Raw genomic sequence first — 15,000 nt, 5'->3', positions numbered from 1 at the left:
AGAGGTTTGGTCCCACTGGGGATCCTGTGTGAAGGGAAGCGGCGGCAGCAGCTTGGAGCAGCATGTCCTGAGGAGGCCATGACAGCTTATCTTGTAGAGCAGAAGCCGAGTGTCACCCAGACAGAATTATTCTCATCCTCTCTCACTGTGTGTGTGTGTGTGTGTGTGTGTGTGTGTGTGTGTGTGTGTGTGTGTGTGTGTGTGTGTGTGTGTGTGTGTGTATGTGCCAAACTGCATGTCATCTTTTCTTGTGTGTGTGTGTGTGTGTGTGTGTGTGTGTGTGTGTGTGTGTGTGTGTGTGTGTGTGTGTGTGTGTAGATGTATGGGGGTGGAGAGGGTGTGAGTGTGTGTATTAGTGTGTAGCTGGTCATTGAACCCTCACGAACATCATCTTATCCGCAATGGCCAAAGATGGCCTTTTAATATCCTGACTTCTCTGTGGCTTATCCGTGTGTGTGTGTGTGTGCGTGGCTGCGTGCGTGCGTGCATTTTTGAATGTATTGTCCGAGTTAAAGCAGGATAATGGTGTTGAAATCTTGACTTGACATGAACATAATCGTAAATATTCAGAAGGAGTGTGATAAGCACAGATGGGGGAACACACACACACACACACACACACAGGTATGAAAATATGACAAACAACCTTAATCAGTTACTTACTAACCCTCAAAATCATTTCAGTAAAAAGTAGTACAAAACACTCACTCATCCACACACACACACACACACACACACACACACACACACTTCTCAAAGGGCAAAGGAGGACAATCATTCACACTCAAACACACACACTCTCTGTGCATGTAGTCATTAAGCTGGCCGGGTTAGCTGGGGAAACAAGCTGCGGACACCCAATGGGAGTTGGAGGAAGGGTGCGCGTTAGAATGCTTGGCTAATTTAACACACAAAAGGTTTTGTCCGAGATGGATGCTCTTGCCGGAAGCAAAGACTCATGGGACGTGACGCGGAGCCGACACGGAACAGGCAGGACACGACTAATCAGACCAATCAGGCGGCTCTAACACCGCTGGGAGGGCGGCCCCAGAACAGGCCATCTTCAGCATCAACACCCACTACAGCTATAATAATGACAAAGCCCTCTCTCACACACACACACACACACAGACATTGACACACACACACACACACACACACACATACACACTCCCTCTCTCTCTCTCTCTCTCTCTCTCTCTCTCTCTCTCTCAAAGTGCCTTCTGTACTTCAGGTTACTAAGCGGCTTACAGTAATGGAAGGCCTGATTGTGAGTCTTCACTGCAGGTGTGTAAAGTCAGGAAGGAAAAGTGAGAGCAGATGACTGAACACACTCCTCCACAACACACGCACCTCCACAACACACACACCCTCACACTGACACGCACACACACCCCCCTTCCCTCCTAGTCTGCTATGCAGCCATGAATGGGATGAGTGTGTGCTTGGGGCTCAGTTGGTTACAGCCGTGGGGCTGTGTTCTCACAATGTCAGCGTGAAAACCCACCTCGATGATCTTCCGGGCCTCCCGGTACCGACCAGTCTGCATGAAGGCGAAGAAGAGGTCGTACAGCATGGTCATCTCCCCGCGCTCCTGACTGATGAAGTCCATCGCTGCAGAGAGAGAGAGGATGTTTAAAAAAAACTTTATGGAACCATCACATTAGGATCAAGGACTCCCAGCTAACCCCACACCATAGTACAACAGCACTACATGCAGGAACACATTTCACCGGCTAAACCACAGACTGCCCTGGTCAACACAGCATTTGGGTGAACAAAGTCTGACATTGTCCAGGGAAAAAAGGCATATTCAACTCTCATTCTTAATTCAAGAGAAAGAAAGGGGGAAGAAAGAGGGAGGGGGGGGGGGGGGGGATAGAGAGATGTACCTGCTTGGAAACATTGCCAATATTGCTCACTTGGCCTGAGTATTCCAACTATCCTTTGCAATCTAACTCTTCTGGTCATGTCTAGTCAGACCATTGAGTGTGTGTGGGTGCGCGTGGGTGTGTGTTTGTGTGTGTGTGTGTGTGTGTGTGTGTGTGTGTGTGTGTGTGTGTGTGTGTGTGTGTGTGTGTGTGTGTGTGTGAAAAAGAGAGTGTAAGAGAGTGGTAAAACCAGGCTTGACCCTTGGCCACCATCTCCTAAGGGTGAGTAGGGTCCTCAGTAAGGAGAGGGACACAGAGTGGTGCTAGACCCCCCCCCCCCCCCCCCCCTCACACGCGCATCACACACACACGCACACACACACACACACACACACACACACACACCTCAGATGTGCTAGCCCAAACACTCCACACACACTCATTTCTAGAGCGGCAGAGGACTTGACCCATCCTGGTGACCCCACTCAGGAGATGAGGGATCATTAAAACCATGATCAGCAATGTCCTTTAACTTGCCCTTCTTTAGGAGAGGTCACAGTCACACACACACACACACACGGTAGGGGGTCAACATATAACCATTTCAATTTTTTATTTTATGAGAGCAATTGTAAAGCTCGTGAAGTAAATTTGTGGAATTTGAGTCCACGTGTGTGTGTGTGTGCGTGTGCGTGCACTCACATGTTTAGGGAGTCAAAATAGAGGGTATATGCATATGGCTGTTTAATGTGCCATCTCTGGTCAGTGCTTGTTGTAAAGTAGATATGAGTGTTTGCATCACATAAGTTAGGCTGAAGTGAGGCCTCTTTTTTTCTTTTACCTGACTAAGCCCAATCAATTGCTCTCTCTCTCTCACACACACACACCAACACACACAAACAAGACAAGTGCCTAGTGCATGCAGAGAGAGGTCTCAGAGTCCTATTCAATGTGTTTGTGAGTGTGCCCATGTAAGTCATCAGGTGTTTGAATGCGTGTGTGTGTGTGTGTGTGCGTGTGTGTGTGTGAAGAGTGTGTGAAGCATATGTGCTTGTGTGTGCGAGTCAGTCTCTTCCCTTTTCTGTGTGGGCTTGTGTGTGTGTTTACGTGTGTATGTGAAAGAGAGAGTGCAAGTATGTGTGTGCGTGTGAGTGAGTGGGTGAGTGAAAGTGTATGTGAGAGTTTTGTGTGTGTGTGTGTGTGCTTACCTTTCTGCAGTGTCTCTGTCTCGCCCTTCTCCACCAGCTTGGAGATGAGGTCATGGATACGTGGCATCTGGTTGTACTGACGGTGGCATTCCATAGAAGCCTCCACGGCTCCCTCCAGATTCCCACTACACACACACACACACACACACACACACACACACACACACACACGGAGACAAGAAGCTGTAAGCATATTGACTGCTGTGAGTTTAATGATGCTTTAGAAACATTACTGGAGATACTGAAAATGCCCCAGGCATTAGACACCGCTTCACCTGTGTGTGCGTGTGTGTGTGTGTGTGTGAGTGTGCGCATCATCTTACTCTGCTTCATATGCTCACCCCCAACTGGGCGATTTGGCAGAATATCACAACATTAACGTGACACCCTCCTAAACCGCCCCCCTTCTCCCTCTCTCACTCTCTGTCTGTCTGTCTGTCTACTCAAACCCTCCCCCCATCTCACCACACACACACACACACACACACACAAGAACAAAGAGCTCTCCTTTGCTGACAGTGTTGATCGAGGGATGGAGTGAGCGGAGCGGAGGAAAAAGCACCACTCCAACCCATCTATTGTGACTGCGTCTGCACCAATCACATGATTGGGTAATTACCCTGTCAATCAGGCAGAGGTCAAAGCAGATAGGGCAGAGACGGGAGGGCGGGGGGCTTGGGAACATGAACCTACAGAGTAGGCGTTTTTCCATGTGGTTGTATTAAAATTGGTCAAGGTCTTTTTTTTATTATTATAATTATTTATTTTTTTCGTTTTAATAACAGGTATAATTTCTGTAGTGTGTTTTCACAACTCTTCAGATCATGGAGTCACGTGAGAATTAGCACCTCAACAAAAGTGTAACCTTGGCATGAGAGAGAGTGAAGGGGTGAAGGTGAGAGAGAAAGAGAGAGAGAAAGAGAAGCAGTGAAGGTGAGGGAGAGAGAGAGAGAGAGAAGCAGTGAAGGTGAGAGAGAGAGAGAGAGAGAGAGCGAGAGAGAGCGAGAGAGAGAGAGAGACAGAATAGGTATAAAAAGCTTTGAAGGTAAACCGAGCTCTCAGGCAATCACTTTTAATTGAAAGGAAGAGCGACAACATTATTTGTCAAGCGTGAGTCAAGAGCCAATTCAAACCCTCAGCGCCTGATTGAACAACGCTCTCCACCGACAGAGAGATAAACACAGAGAGAGAGAGATCGAGACAGAGAGAGCGAGAGAGAGCGAGAGAGAGGATGGGTGAAAAAGGAGAGAGAGAAAAAGACAAACCAGAGAGAGAGAGAGAGAGAGAGAGAGAGAGAGAGACAGACGCTGAATGTGAGAACAAAGTATCCGGACCAAAGTTGAGCTGTGGCATGAGGGGCATATGCTAGCAGCTTCTACATGCATGCGCACCCACACGTGTATGTGTGTGTGTGTGTGTGTAAAAAATTTGGTTTCTGAGGGTTCCATTTGAGAGACACACACACACACACACACACACACACACACACACTCTCCCCATGTTCACCAAAACACCATTAGTGTGGATTCAACCGCTTCCCAAAAGCGTTAGGCTCCAAAATCCCCTTGCCATCGCTTTCTGAAAAGACCACTCACCCACCCACCCAAAACCTGTCTCCCTAGACATCTTAAAGGGCCCGTCAGCAAGACCAGAATCGCAATTACACCCCCCCCCCTTCCCGTGTACCCCCTCTGCCACCAAGCCACCAAAAGAAGGGAATTAACCATGTTGAAGGCTTTATAATTTCCCTAGGTACAATTTAGCTGTCACCGCTGTTCAGATTTACTTCAACACGTCGTTTCCCCCTCCCTCCCGTTAATGTCACTAACTTTTCATGTCAAGCACTTTCCAGCCAATTAAGTAGAGAGAGAGAGAGGAGAAGGGGGAGAGAGAGAGAGAGAGAGAGAGAGAGAGAAAGGGGGAATGAAAAGAGAAAAGGAAGTGAGTGCTTTGCAGAGAGAACCTGAAGGATTAGACAAGAAAGCTCATTTCATTCTTTTCTTCCTCCTTCAGCTCTCACTGTCTCCTTCCTTTGTGTCACAGAGATTGGCAGCATGTTATCACTCACCGCACCCCTCACACACACACACACAGATGGGAATAGGAAAAGTAGGGGTGTGAGTACACGCATGCATGTCTGTGTGTGTGTGTGTGTGTGTGTGTGTGTGTGTGTGTGTGTGTGACATTCTGAATGTCTAAGATGGCAGGGAGAGGAATGGGGCGAGTGTGACTCGTTATGACACCTAGGGCACTTCTTACGTGTGTGTGTGTGTGTGTGTGTGTGTGTGTGTGTGTGGTATGAAAATTGCTGTCTCACACGTACATGCTAACACACGCAGAGAACATAACATCCATTCAAATTCTTTCAATCTGTTCTGCTGCATCAGAGTATGTGACAGACACAACCTCTTTGCTATACAAGGATGCGTACACCACAGCTGGTGAAACGATCAGTCAATCACCACACACACACACACACACACACACACACACATTACAGCTGGTGAATCAGTCAGTCATCACCATACACACACACACTCCACAGCTGTATGAATGAGTCAGTCATCAACAAACACACATACACGCCATGACATGACAGCTCCTTCTCACCCTCATAGTCCCTTCCCTGTCTCTCTTTTCGAGCATCCTTTGCTTCTACACCTCTCTCCACACCCACCCCCCCACCCCTTCATCATTAAGTCCCCACCACCACCTTGTCCCACAAAAGAAAACTTGCTGCCACTTTCCTTTTGTTCGACTCATTAGCACGAGTGTGGTTGCGGGTGCGGGATGTGTGTGTGTGTGTGTGTGGCGGCACTGCTGACGATTTGGACAGGGGGGGGGGGGGGAGGCACGCACACACGCACACACACACACACACACACACACACACACACACACACACAGCGTATCCGTAGCGATGACGGTAGTGTTTTTAGCGTTAGCGTGGCAGGGCACAGAGGAGCTGTCAGCGTTAATCTGGGGGAGAAGTGTTCATTAAGTCATTACCGCTGATGCACAGCACAGACAGCACCAGCAGCACCCACACAGGGGAGACAGACACGAGAAGGAGACGAGACGAGGATGACACGCGCGCTTTTGTCCTGCCGTCCACAGGAGAAAAAAAAATAAAGATGACAGACAGAGAGAGAGAGAGAGGGGTGGGGCGGTGGTGGCTGTAGAGGGAGTCAGAGATAGAGAGAAATAGAGAGTGTGAGGGGGGGGAATGGAGACGGAGAAAGACTGATGGCGTGAAGTGGAGTAAGGAGGAGAAAGATGAATGTGGGAATGCAGAGAGGGACTGAAAGGGAGGAGAGGAGATCAGGGGGGTATTCGTCGTAGCTCGCTAAGCGGTTTAGCGAGCTAATTTTCAGGCTAAGATAAAAAACGCCCCTCTTTTTGGTTCGTGGAAGCAACTTTTGATAAATCACCAAAGTTACATATCGATTAGCACTAACCTGCTCCAGGGCAGGCTAACTTAAGTGTAGCTGGATAAGCTTGCCACACCCCCGGAAAAAGGAGGGATCCCATTGACCAAGGACTGATATTAGAGTTAGATTAGCGGAGGGAGAGAGTTCTTTGCGATCGCCAAGATCCATTATTCTTGTATGAGCGCTACCGATTCAGCCGACAAGGAATCATTAATTTACAAGACCTTCTCGAGTCATTTATTGCAAACACCACATTGACTGTCTTGCGCTTTTTTGCGAGTGGTAGCTACATTTTTGTAGTGTCGGTGATGCGGAGAACAAAGCACTCATAATTATATGAGTGTTATTAGTACACCATAGCATATCATTATTGTAGAAAATGATTACGGTGGACTCATGATAAGAATAGAGAAAAATACAGACAATTTATTTTCACTGCTTCAATTTATTGCATTTGTTATTAATACATTTAGTCATTTAACAGACGCTTTTATTCAAAGCGACTTCCAAGGAAATGTAAAACTACATTGAGGAAGGAGGTGAGGGGATTCGAACTAGCAACCTTGCAGATTCAAATCGGTAGAGGAAACCTCTGTACAAGTGGACACCCTATAAACATCCCAACACACCTTGCTCTCACAGCGGTGGTGGTGTTGAATTTTGCCATGATTATGGTCTTGTATTCTTCATAAGCGTTCATGTTCATCTCCTACTCGGCAGCGGAGAAAAAAAGAGCCCTTTTCTTTGAGTTTAGAACCATTATACCGTTAGAAAATCATGGTTTTGGTGATCAACCTTTCCTGCCTTTTGAAGTAGGACGTGCACGCGCAAATGCCATGATAACTAGCCTGGTTGAAATTAACCACATGATTAGGATGCGGATCAGCTGTTAACGAACCGATATTTGCTGTTCTCAATCAGCTCGCTAATCTTAACTGGCTAAAAGGCCAATTGATTAACTTAGCTTCAATCCTACGACGAACGTACCCCTGGTTACAGCAACCGACTGAAGGGCAGAAGCTGTGCCCCAAGTTGCTCTGACTGATTCGTTTATAAACTGAAGAACATGTCTGCCACCTGTACACACACACAACACGAAACATTGGGATTTTTGGCAGGGGATTGGTGGGGTGGTGGTTTCTGTCGGGAGTTCTTGCGATACGTTTTTAAAGTGCACACACACACACACACACACACACACACACACACACACACACACACACACACACACACTCACCCCTTTCACACCTCAGAGCGGTGTGATTTTGGGGAGTGGTGGGCTGTGTGTAGCATGTCCCTGTTTGAGGTTTCTATGTTGTGTTTTATTCTCTTCCTGTTGCTAATCGCTAATCACTAATGAACCTGGAGAAAATTACCAACCTTGTCGCGCACGAGCCAGCAATTACACACGCCAACCCACCGCTGTGTGTGCTTGCCCGACTCCTGTGACAGGAAAACAAACAGTCTCTCGGGGGTCCACTAGGTGTGTGTGTGTGTGTGTGTGTGTGTGTGTGTGTGTGTCAGTACAAACAAGCGCAATAGTGTTGTTCTCTGGCACCCCTTACCCCAAAACATTCTGGGGAACAGGGAAGAGCAAAGGGTGTGTGGGTGAGTGTGGGTGAGTGTGTGTGTGTGTGTGTGTGAGGGGGGGGGTTACAACCACTCAAACTATGAGGCAAATCCAGCAATTAGCAGTGGGTACATAATTAACATGCAAATGAGCTGATGCTCTCAAAAGCTCCTGTCATAAATACACCCCAAAGGAGAGAGGGGGTGGGTCCAGAGGGGCAGATCTGGAGCGGGGGGGGGGGGGGGGGGGTGTTTGGGAGGGTGATTTGCATATTAGGTCTAAAAGAGAGGGTAGTGATGTGATGGCTCTGTGTATGACACGGAGTGACAGGTGAGAAATCAGCATGCATTTGTGTGTGTGTGTGTGTGTGTGTGTGTGTGTGTGTGTGTGTGTTTATCAGAGTAATGTGTCCAGGGGTACGCAGACCAGTTGTATGCAGATGGTGGCATTGAACAAGATTGGGATTGGAAAAGTGTCACATAAGCAGACCCAGGTTAAAGACACTGTATGGAAGTGTGTGTGCACCTCTAGGTATGGAGTAATAAGTAGTGAGCAGATGTAGTCTGTAGGCTTAGCCAGGCCTTTGGTGAAGACTGTGTGTGTGTGTGTGCGTGCATTTGTCTTCCTTACCTCTCCAGGTAAGCTGTAATAAGCGGTGAGCAGAGGTTGGCTGTGGGCTTGGCCAGGCCCAGGGTGAAGACTGTGTGTGTGTGTGTGTGTTTTTGTGTGTGTGTGTGTTTTTGTGTGTGTGTGTTTTTGTGTGTGTGTGTTTTTGTGTGTGTGTGTTTTGTGTGTGTGTGTGTGTGTGTGTGTGTGTGTGTGTGTGTGTGTGTGTGTGTGTGTCTTACCTCTCCAGGTAAGCTGTAATAAGGGGTGAGCAGAGGTTGGCTGTGGGCTTGGCCAGGCCCAGGGTGAAGACGGTGTCCTGCAGACGGCGGATGGTGTCCACGTCCCCCTTGAGTGCGGCGGCGTTGAGCGTGTGGAAGAGCAGGATGGAGCTGCTTTCTTTCAGAGCCACGTCCTTCTCCTTCATCTCCTTCAGGATGTCCACCGCCTCTGCAGGAGAGAACAGGGGGAAGAGAGAAGAGAGAGAGAGAAAGAGAGGTGTTACACACTTGTTTTTAAGTATTCAAACCATTACATTGCATCCTTAAAACACCAAACACAGACAACCTGTAAGAGAGAGGAGGCAGAAAGACACACACACACATACACACACTCAATTCATTAAAGTGTCCTTCTGACTACCATCATTTGTGAAACAAACATTATGCTTGTGTCTTCATCCACATAAAAGAGGAGAATTGGCAGTGAATGTAGGTGTACTGTGGTGGTTATAACACAATGGTTACTACATCCACTACACCCGCACCACACACTGGTGTGTTTGCATTTGTGGGTACTTGTATGAGAAGAGCCAGACACACACAGAACCCCCCCCCCCCCCCCGCCAAACACACACACACAAATAAACTGAAGGAGCCAGGTTGATCACAAAGCAGCACACGCCACTGAATACTCCCCGATGGGCAGACTGCAGGCACGAGGGAACGAGAGAATGAGGGAGAGGGAGAGAGAGAGAGAGAGAGAGAGAGAGAGAGAGAGAGAGAGAAAGAAAGAGAGCGAGCGAGCATGTGCTTTACCGGGAGAGAGTGCAAGAGGGCGAATGAGTGAGAGAGATTGAGTCTGACTGACAAAGAGAGATGGAGAGGGAGAGATATAAAGAGAGAGTGAGTGTGTGACAGAGTGAGTGAGTAATGGAGAGAGAGAGAGAGAGAGAGCGCGAGAAAGAGAGAGAGTGAGAGAGCAGAAGCATGGGGTGTGTGATGAAAAGAGGCCCCTTAGATAATTTCATGTGGGGAAAACAAACCGTTATTAAAACAGCATTTTGCACCCAGCAGGAATGGAAATCCGGCCTGTATAATGCCAATTCCCCGCTAATTGCTACTTGCATTTCTAAACGAGACTACAATTACCGGGCGCCTACAATGCCTGCTGCATTTCCCTATGCCCACCCCACCCCCCCCATGCCCCACCCCTCCAGCGCACCTCCCCCGACCCCCCGCACCCAAAAGCCCTGCCGGTAAAATTATAGGTGTGTAGCAAGTGCCCGCGGCGCCCCCAGTGCCCTGCCGAGGGCCCGGGCAGCGGGTATCACTCGTCTCGCCTCGTCCCGGCCCGCTGTAATGGAGGCTTTTACCGGGAGCAGAGGGCCCAGCTGCCAGCGGTGTGGTGCCGCCGTGCCAATGTGTGCTCGTTGACACACACACACACACACACACACACAGACACACACACAGACACACACACAGACACGCACACACGCACGCACACGCACACACACACACATAGAGGCGTATCCGTACACACACAAACGCAAGTATGCGCGCACACACAGACACACACAAACAAGCACTTACAGACACAGATGTACACAACACAAACATACACAAATACAATAAACTCTCACACACACACACACCAACTCACACAGGTAGGCTTACACAAAACACAATTACAAACGGTCCTTCACACATAAACCCTCATATGCACAGATGCCTCTCTCCAACACAGACGCAGACACACACACACACACACACACACACACACACACACACACACACACACACACACACACACACACACACACACACACACACACACACACTCTCCACTGGCAGCTGCACTGTCGTAGGGCTGTATAATTAAGATGTGTTTACACTGCATTTAGAGGAGCTCTAATGGGCTGATACTGATAGGGCCTGTTTACACAGGCAACACCAATCACCTCACACTGGCCAGAGAGAGAGAAGGAGGGAGAGAGAGAGAGAGAGAGAGAGAGAGAGAGAGAGAGAGAGAGGGAGAGAAAGAGCGAGAGGAGGGAGAGAGAGGGAGGTAGAGAAGAGAGAGGAAGATGGAGAGAGCAAAGGAAGAACAAGGGTGACGGAGAGAGAGAGATACGCTGTAAATGTTCTGGCAATACAAATACAGCAATTTGTCTTGCCAATAAAGCTTTTGAAACTGAAAATGATCTTGATTTTATGGAGATTAAGATAGAGAACTGAGTAAAGAGAGGAGAGAAAAGAAAAAAAAAAGATAGTTAGTTCATGCCGACACACGCCTTTACTCCAATTCAGATGTAAAACACACCCTGAGAGGCCTACTGAAGGCTCAGTGGAGTGGACATAATGTGGGAAGAAAAACTCTCTTGTACAGCGCTCAACACTTCCCATCTACTGCTGGTTTCCACACACCCTAACCAGTTCCTAACCAGGACAGCTTTCCCCCTGGTTTTTTCCTCATGGTGTTTTTCCTAATGTGCTTCGGAATGTTAAAGCTGACACAGCGTCACTATGAACAATCCTTCATTGCTTTCCACTCTACCCAAAACACACCTTACATCAGGGTGTGTATATATATGTGTGTGTGTGTGTGTGTGTGTGTGTGTGTTTTGTGTGCGTACACAAGCATAGAACTTTCCACATCAATTCTAATGCTTATCCATGGATCAACCTAGAGCAGCATGGGCAAAGTGGTGCCAGGATGCTGTAACACCCCTTTAAACACACACACACACACACACACACACCCCCACCCACACACACGCTAGCGTGCTTTGGCATCTGAGACCTGGTCTGTCGTTCCATCTCTCCATCCCCTTCATTTCATCTGTGTGTTGTTATGCAAATGAGCTGCAATTTGCACTCCTGTCAACGGTTTAATGGGGCAAACAGTGAATGGACAATTTGGGGGGGGGGGGGAGAGAAAAGAGGGGGAAAGGGAGGGAGAGAGGGAGAGAGAGGAGCAGAGGAAGGTGCTGAAAAGGTGTTTTGTTTCCGTTTGGAGATGAATCACTCAGAGGGACAGATCTGATAGACGCCAGTCACTAATCCCAGTGCCTACACACACACACACACACACACACTTATAGATGTGTGTGTGTGTACACACGCATAGACACACATATATTTTCTTTCTCTCCCACTGTGTCTAACACACACACACATACACACTAAAGCAGTGGAAATGACTCAAACTCCCCTCACCGCAACAGGGGGCAATTGATCACACTATAAAGCCTCTGTGCCCCACTGACACCCCTGACAGAGACCCTCACACATATCTCAAACACACACACACACTCACACACCATAAACCAGGAGCTCGTATCAAGCCCTGACGGTCATTTCTGACAGAGACCCAAACAAATATCCACACAGACCATTAATCTTCCGGAGAGATCCGCCAAGCAAACCCCCAACCCTGTTCACCAGCTGGAAAATCCACACATCTACACATTTACCCTTCATCTGCTGGCCATGGAAAAAACGATTGATGGAGAGACAGAGAGAGAGAGAGAGAGAGAGAGAGAGAAAGAAAGAGAGAGAGAGAGAAAGAGAGAGAGCGCAAGAAAGTGAGTGTGAGTGAAAGGTTATCGTGATGAAGGATGAACAATGACAGAAAAGAAAAGACACAAAAACATCATGAAAAACACTAAGACAGTTAAGAAGAAGAAGAAAAGAGACAGAGAAGATAAAAAGCAAAAGAGCGGGTGAGCGAGCGAGCGAGAGAGAGAGGAAAAAACCCAAAATGGCAGCTAAAGAGAGTGTGAGAGGGAGGGGTGGAGGGCCGTAGCCAGGAGCGCTGATCTTCAGACAGCACTGGCAGGTGGGCTCCTGCCGTAGCATTAGCGGAGGCCAGGGTTAGCGAGGTGTGCTAATGCGCCTGACAGGCCGCTGACGCGCTCCCCGGCCTAATGGCTGCAAGGCTCGCCGCGCCTCAGCGCCAATTCACATGCAAATGTGTGTGTGTGTGTGTGTGTGTGTGTGTGTGTGTGTGTGTGTGTGTGTGTGTGTGTGTCAGGGCGAGCACTTTCGCCAGACATGATACGCCATTAGGATCAAGGCGGATTTCTGTAATTCCGTTAAAAGTGTAGAGACTCCTGTAATTTTCCTCCCTTTCTCTCTCTCCCCATCTCTCCGCTTCCCTCCTTCCCTTGCACCGTGATGGGAGGATGAGAAAGAGAGACGAGTCCAGGAGAGGGGGGGGGGGGTGTGTGTGAACGCGAGGGAGGAAAGGAGAGGAGAGAGTGACACGCATCGTAAAGAAAAGAGTGCATGGAGAAAGAGAGCGAAAGAGAGCGAGAGAGAGTGAGTACACATTTACGCTGTCACGGTGTGCACAAGGCAAAAGAGAAACACTTTTATTGTAATTGTGTCTTACAAGCGCGCCGAGAAATCCACCGTGGAATTCACATAATGGCTGATTAGGCCGGCCGTCCGGGGAGAGAATGAATGAACACACACACGCACGATCACACGATCACACACACACACACACCACTGCCTGGTCTCTAAAGTACTAATTAAAGCTGCTGTAAGCACAGGGCGTTGAGTGTAGTATGAAACATTTAAGGAGGAGCTCCTGCAGAGTCACAGCCTAACTTTCTGCCCCAGGAGTGATGGGCTGCTCAGGGCGAACACACACACACACACACACACACACACACACACACACACACGTTTCTGCCCCAACAGAGGCGAGGATTGAGGCTGGTCGTGCTGGTTTTAGACTCATACACATAAATGCCCCGATACCTCTGGACATAAAAACTAAAGCTATACACATAAGACACGCACCAAAACATTTTAGGAAACAACACACACACACACACACACACACACACACACACACTCCTGTGGACATGGACAAAAAGGCTTTGTGTGCAAGCCAGGCATTCTTCCTTGACTTAAAAAAAAAAAAGAACAAGTCTACTTTCGTCTTATTCACTGCTGACCAAAGTGCGAGGAATAGTGAATGGATCCAGACAGTGGCTCAGCAGAGGTGAACTTGAACACACACATGGGTAGCTGTTATAAACTATACTCTGTATGTGTGACACACTTACCCTCCAGGCGACCATGTTTGGACAGCGCGCGCACCAGGGTCATGTACTTGTTGGAATCCAGAGCCACCTCAGAGTATTTACGGGAGCTACACAGCATAAACAAACAAACAAACAAACAATTTAATCATAAGACAGAACATTTATCAGTAGATGGAGGCAGCTGACCACATGTGTGAGGACACAGAAACACACGTGAGGAAATGTGTGGAAACACGTGAAATGTGTGTGTGCAGGGATATACATGTGAAATGTGTGTGTGTGCAGGGATATAAATGTTTAATGTATAATCCCGGTGCATGCTGCCCATAATAAAACCCTCTCACTGTCCGAAGCATTTGCGTTGATTTATAAACTTTCTTTGATTTAAATGCATCGGCCCCCCACCACCTCACTACCACCTCGCTCTGCTGTCACTTGGTGACCGTCTCCAGGTGACAGTCTCTCGGATGCGGACGGCAGCCTGAAAGCCTGGCCGAGTGGTGTGTGCGCGGCGTCTTCTACATTAATGTCCCTCTGCATCCACTCCACTCACTATGCGTGTGTTAAAGTTTAATGACCTGCCGGACAGTCTAATGTGGAGAATAAGGGCTGAGCACAGAGTGTGTGTGTGTGTGTGTGTGTGTGTGTGTGTGTGTCTGAATATGTAATTGTGTTTCGATTGGCGGTAAACTCACAGTTCTCTCTTCAGGTTCATGGCCTCGTCCACGTTGTCATGGCGACAGCAAAGATTGATGAGGGCAGCATATCCCCCAACAGCCATGTGCTCCTCATGCTGGGCCTTCAGCTCAAGAGCACGGTCCAGTTTCTGAAGAGGAGGAGAAAGCACACTGCTTGAACTGAATGTTTGTGTCACTGCGAGTTGCCCAAAAGCACTAATGTAATCGCAACACGTGAGGGACAGAGTAGGAGAGAGGACAAGAAAGAGAGCGAGAGGAGAAAGGAATAGAGAAAGAAAGAGACAGATAGAGAGAGAGACAGATAGAGAGACAGACAGACAGACAGATAGAGAGAG

The 15,000-nt window shown here is 48.3% G+C and overlaps 1 protein-coding gene across 1 annotated transcript in view; it reads right to left on the bottom strand.

Annotated features, from left to right (window-relative positions):
• lrpprc (leucine-rich pentatricopeptide repeat containing) overlaps positions 1-15,000 on the bottom strand; it is a 55,981-nt gene that overhangs the window by 17,902 nt on the left and 23,079 nt on the right. The window contains exons 21-25 of the mRNA XM_031578866.2: positions 14,663-14,793; positions 13,989-14,074; positions 8,929-9,136; positions 3,080-3,204; positions 1,508-1,614 (exon numbers count right to left, since the gene is read on the bottom strand). Coding sequence (XP_031434726.1) covers positions 1,508-1,614; positions 3,080-3,204; positions 8,929-9,136; positions 13,989-14,074; positions 14,663-14,793 — 657 coding nt within the window. The remainder of the gene's footprint in view (positions 1-1,507; positions 1,615-3,079; positions 3,205-8,928; positions 9,137-13,988; positions 14,075-14,662; positions 14,794-15,000) is intronic.

Source organism: Clupea harengus, chromosome 13, assembly GCF_900700415.2.
Source record: "Clupea harengus chromosome 13, Ch_v2.0.2, whole genome shotgun sequence".
In the NCBI taxonomy this organism is placed as follows: Eukaryota; Metazoa; Chordata; class Actinopteri; order Clupeiformes; family Clupeidae; genus Clupea; species Clupea harengus.
Note: the sequence above shows the minus strand (reverse complement) of the source record. Positions and strands in the feature narration are given on the sequence as shown.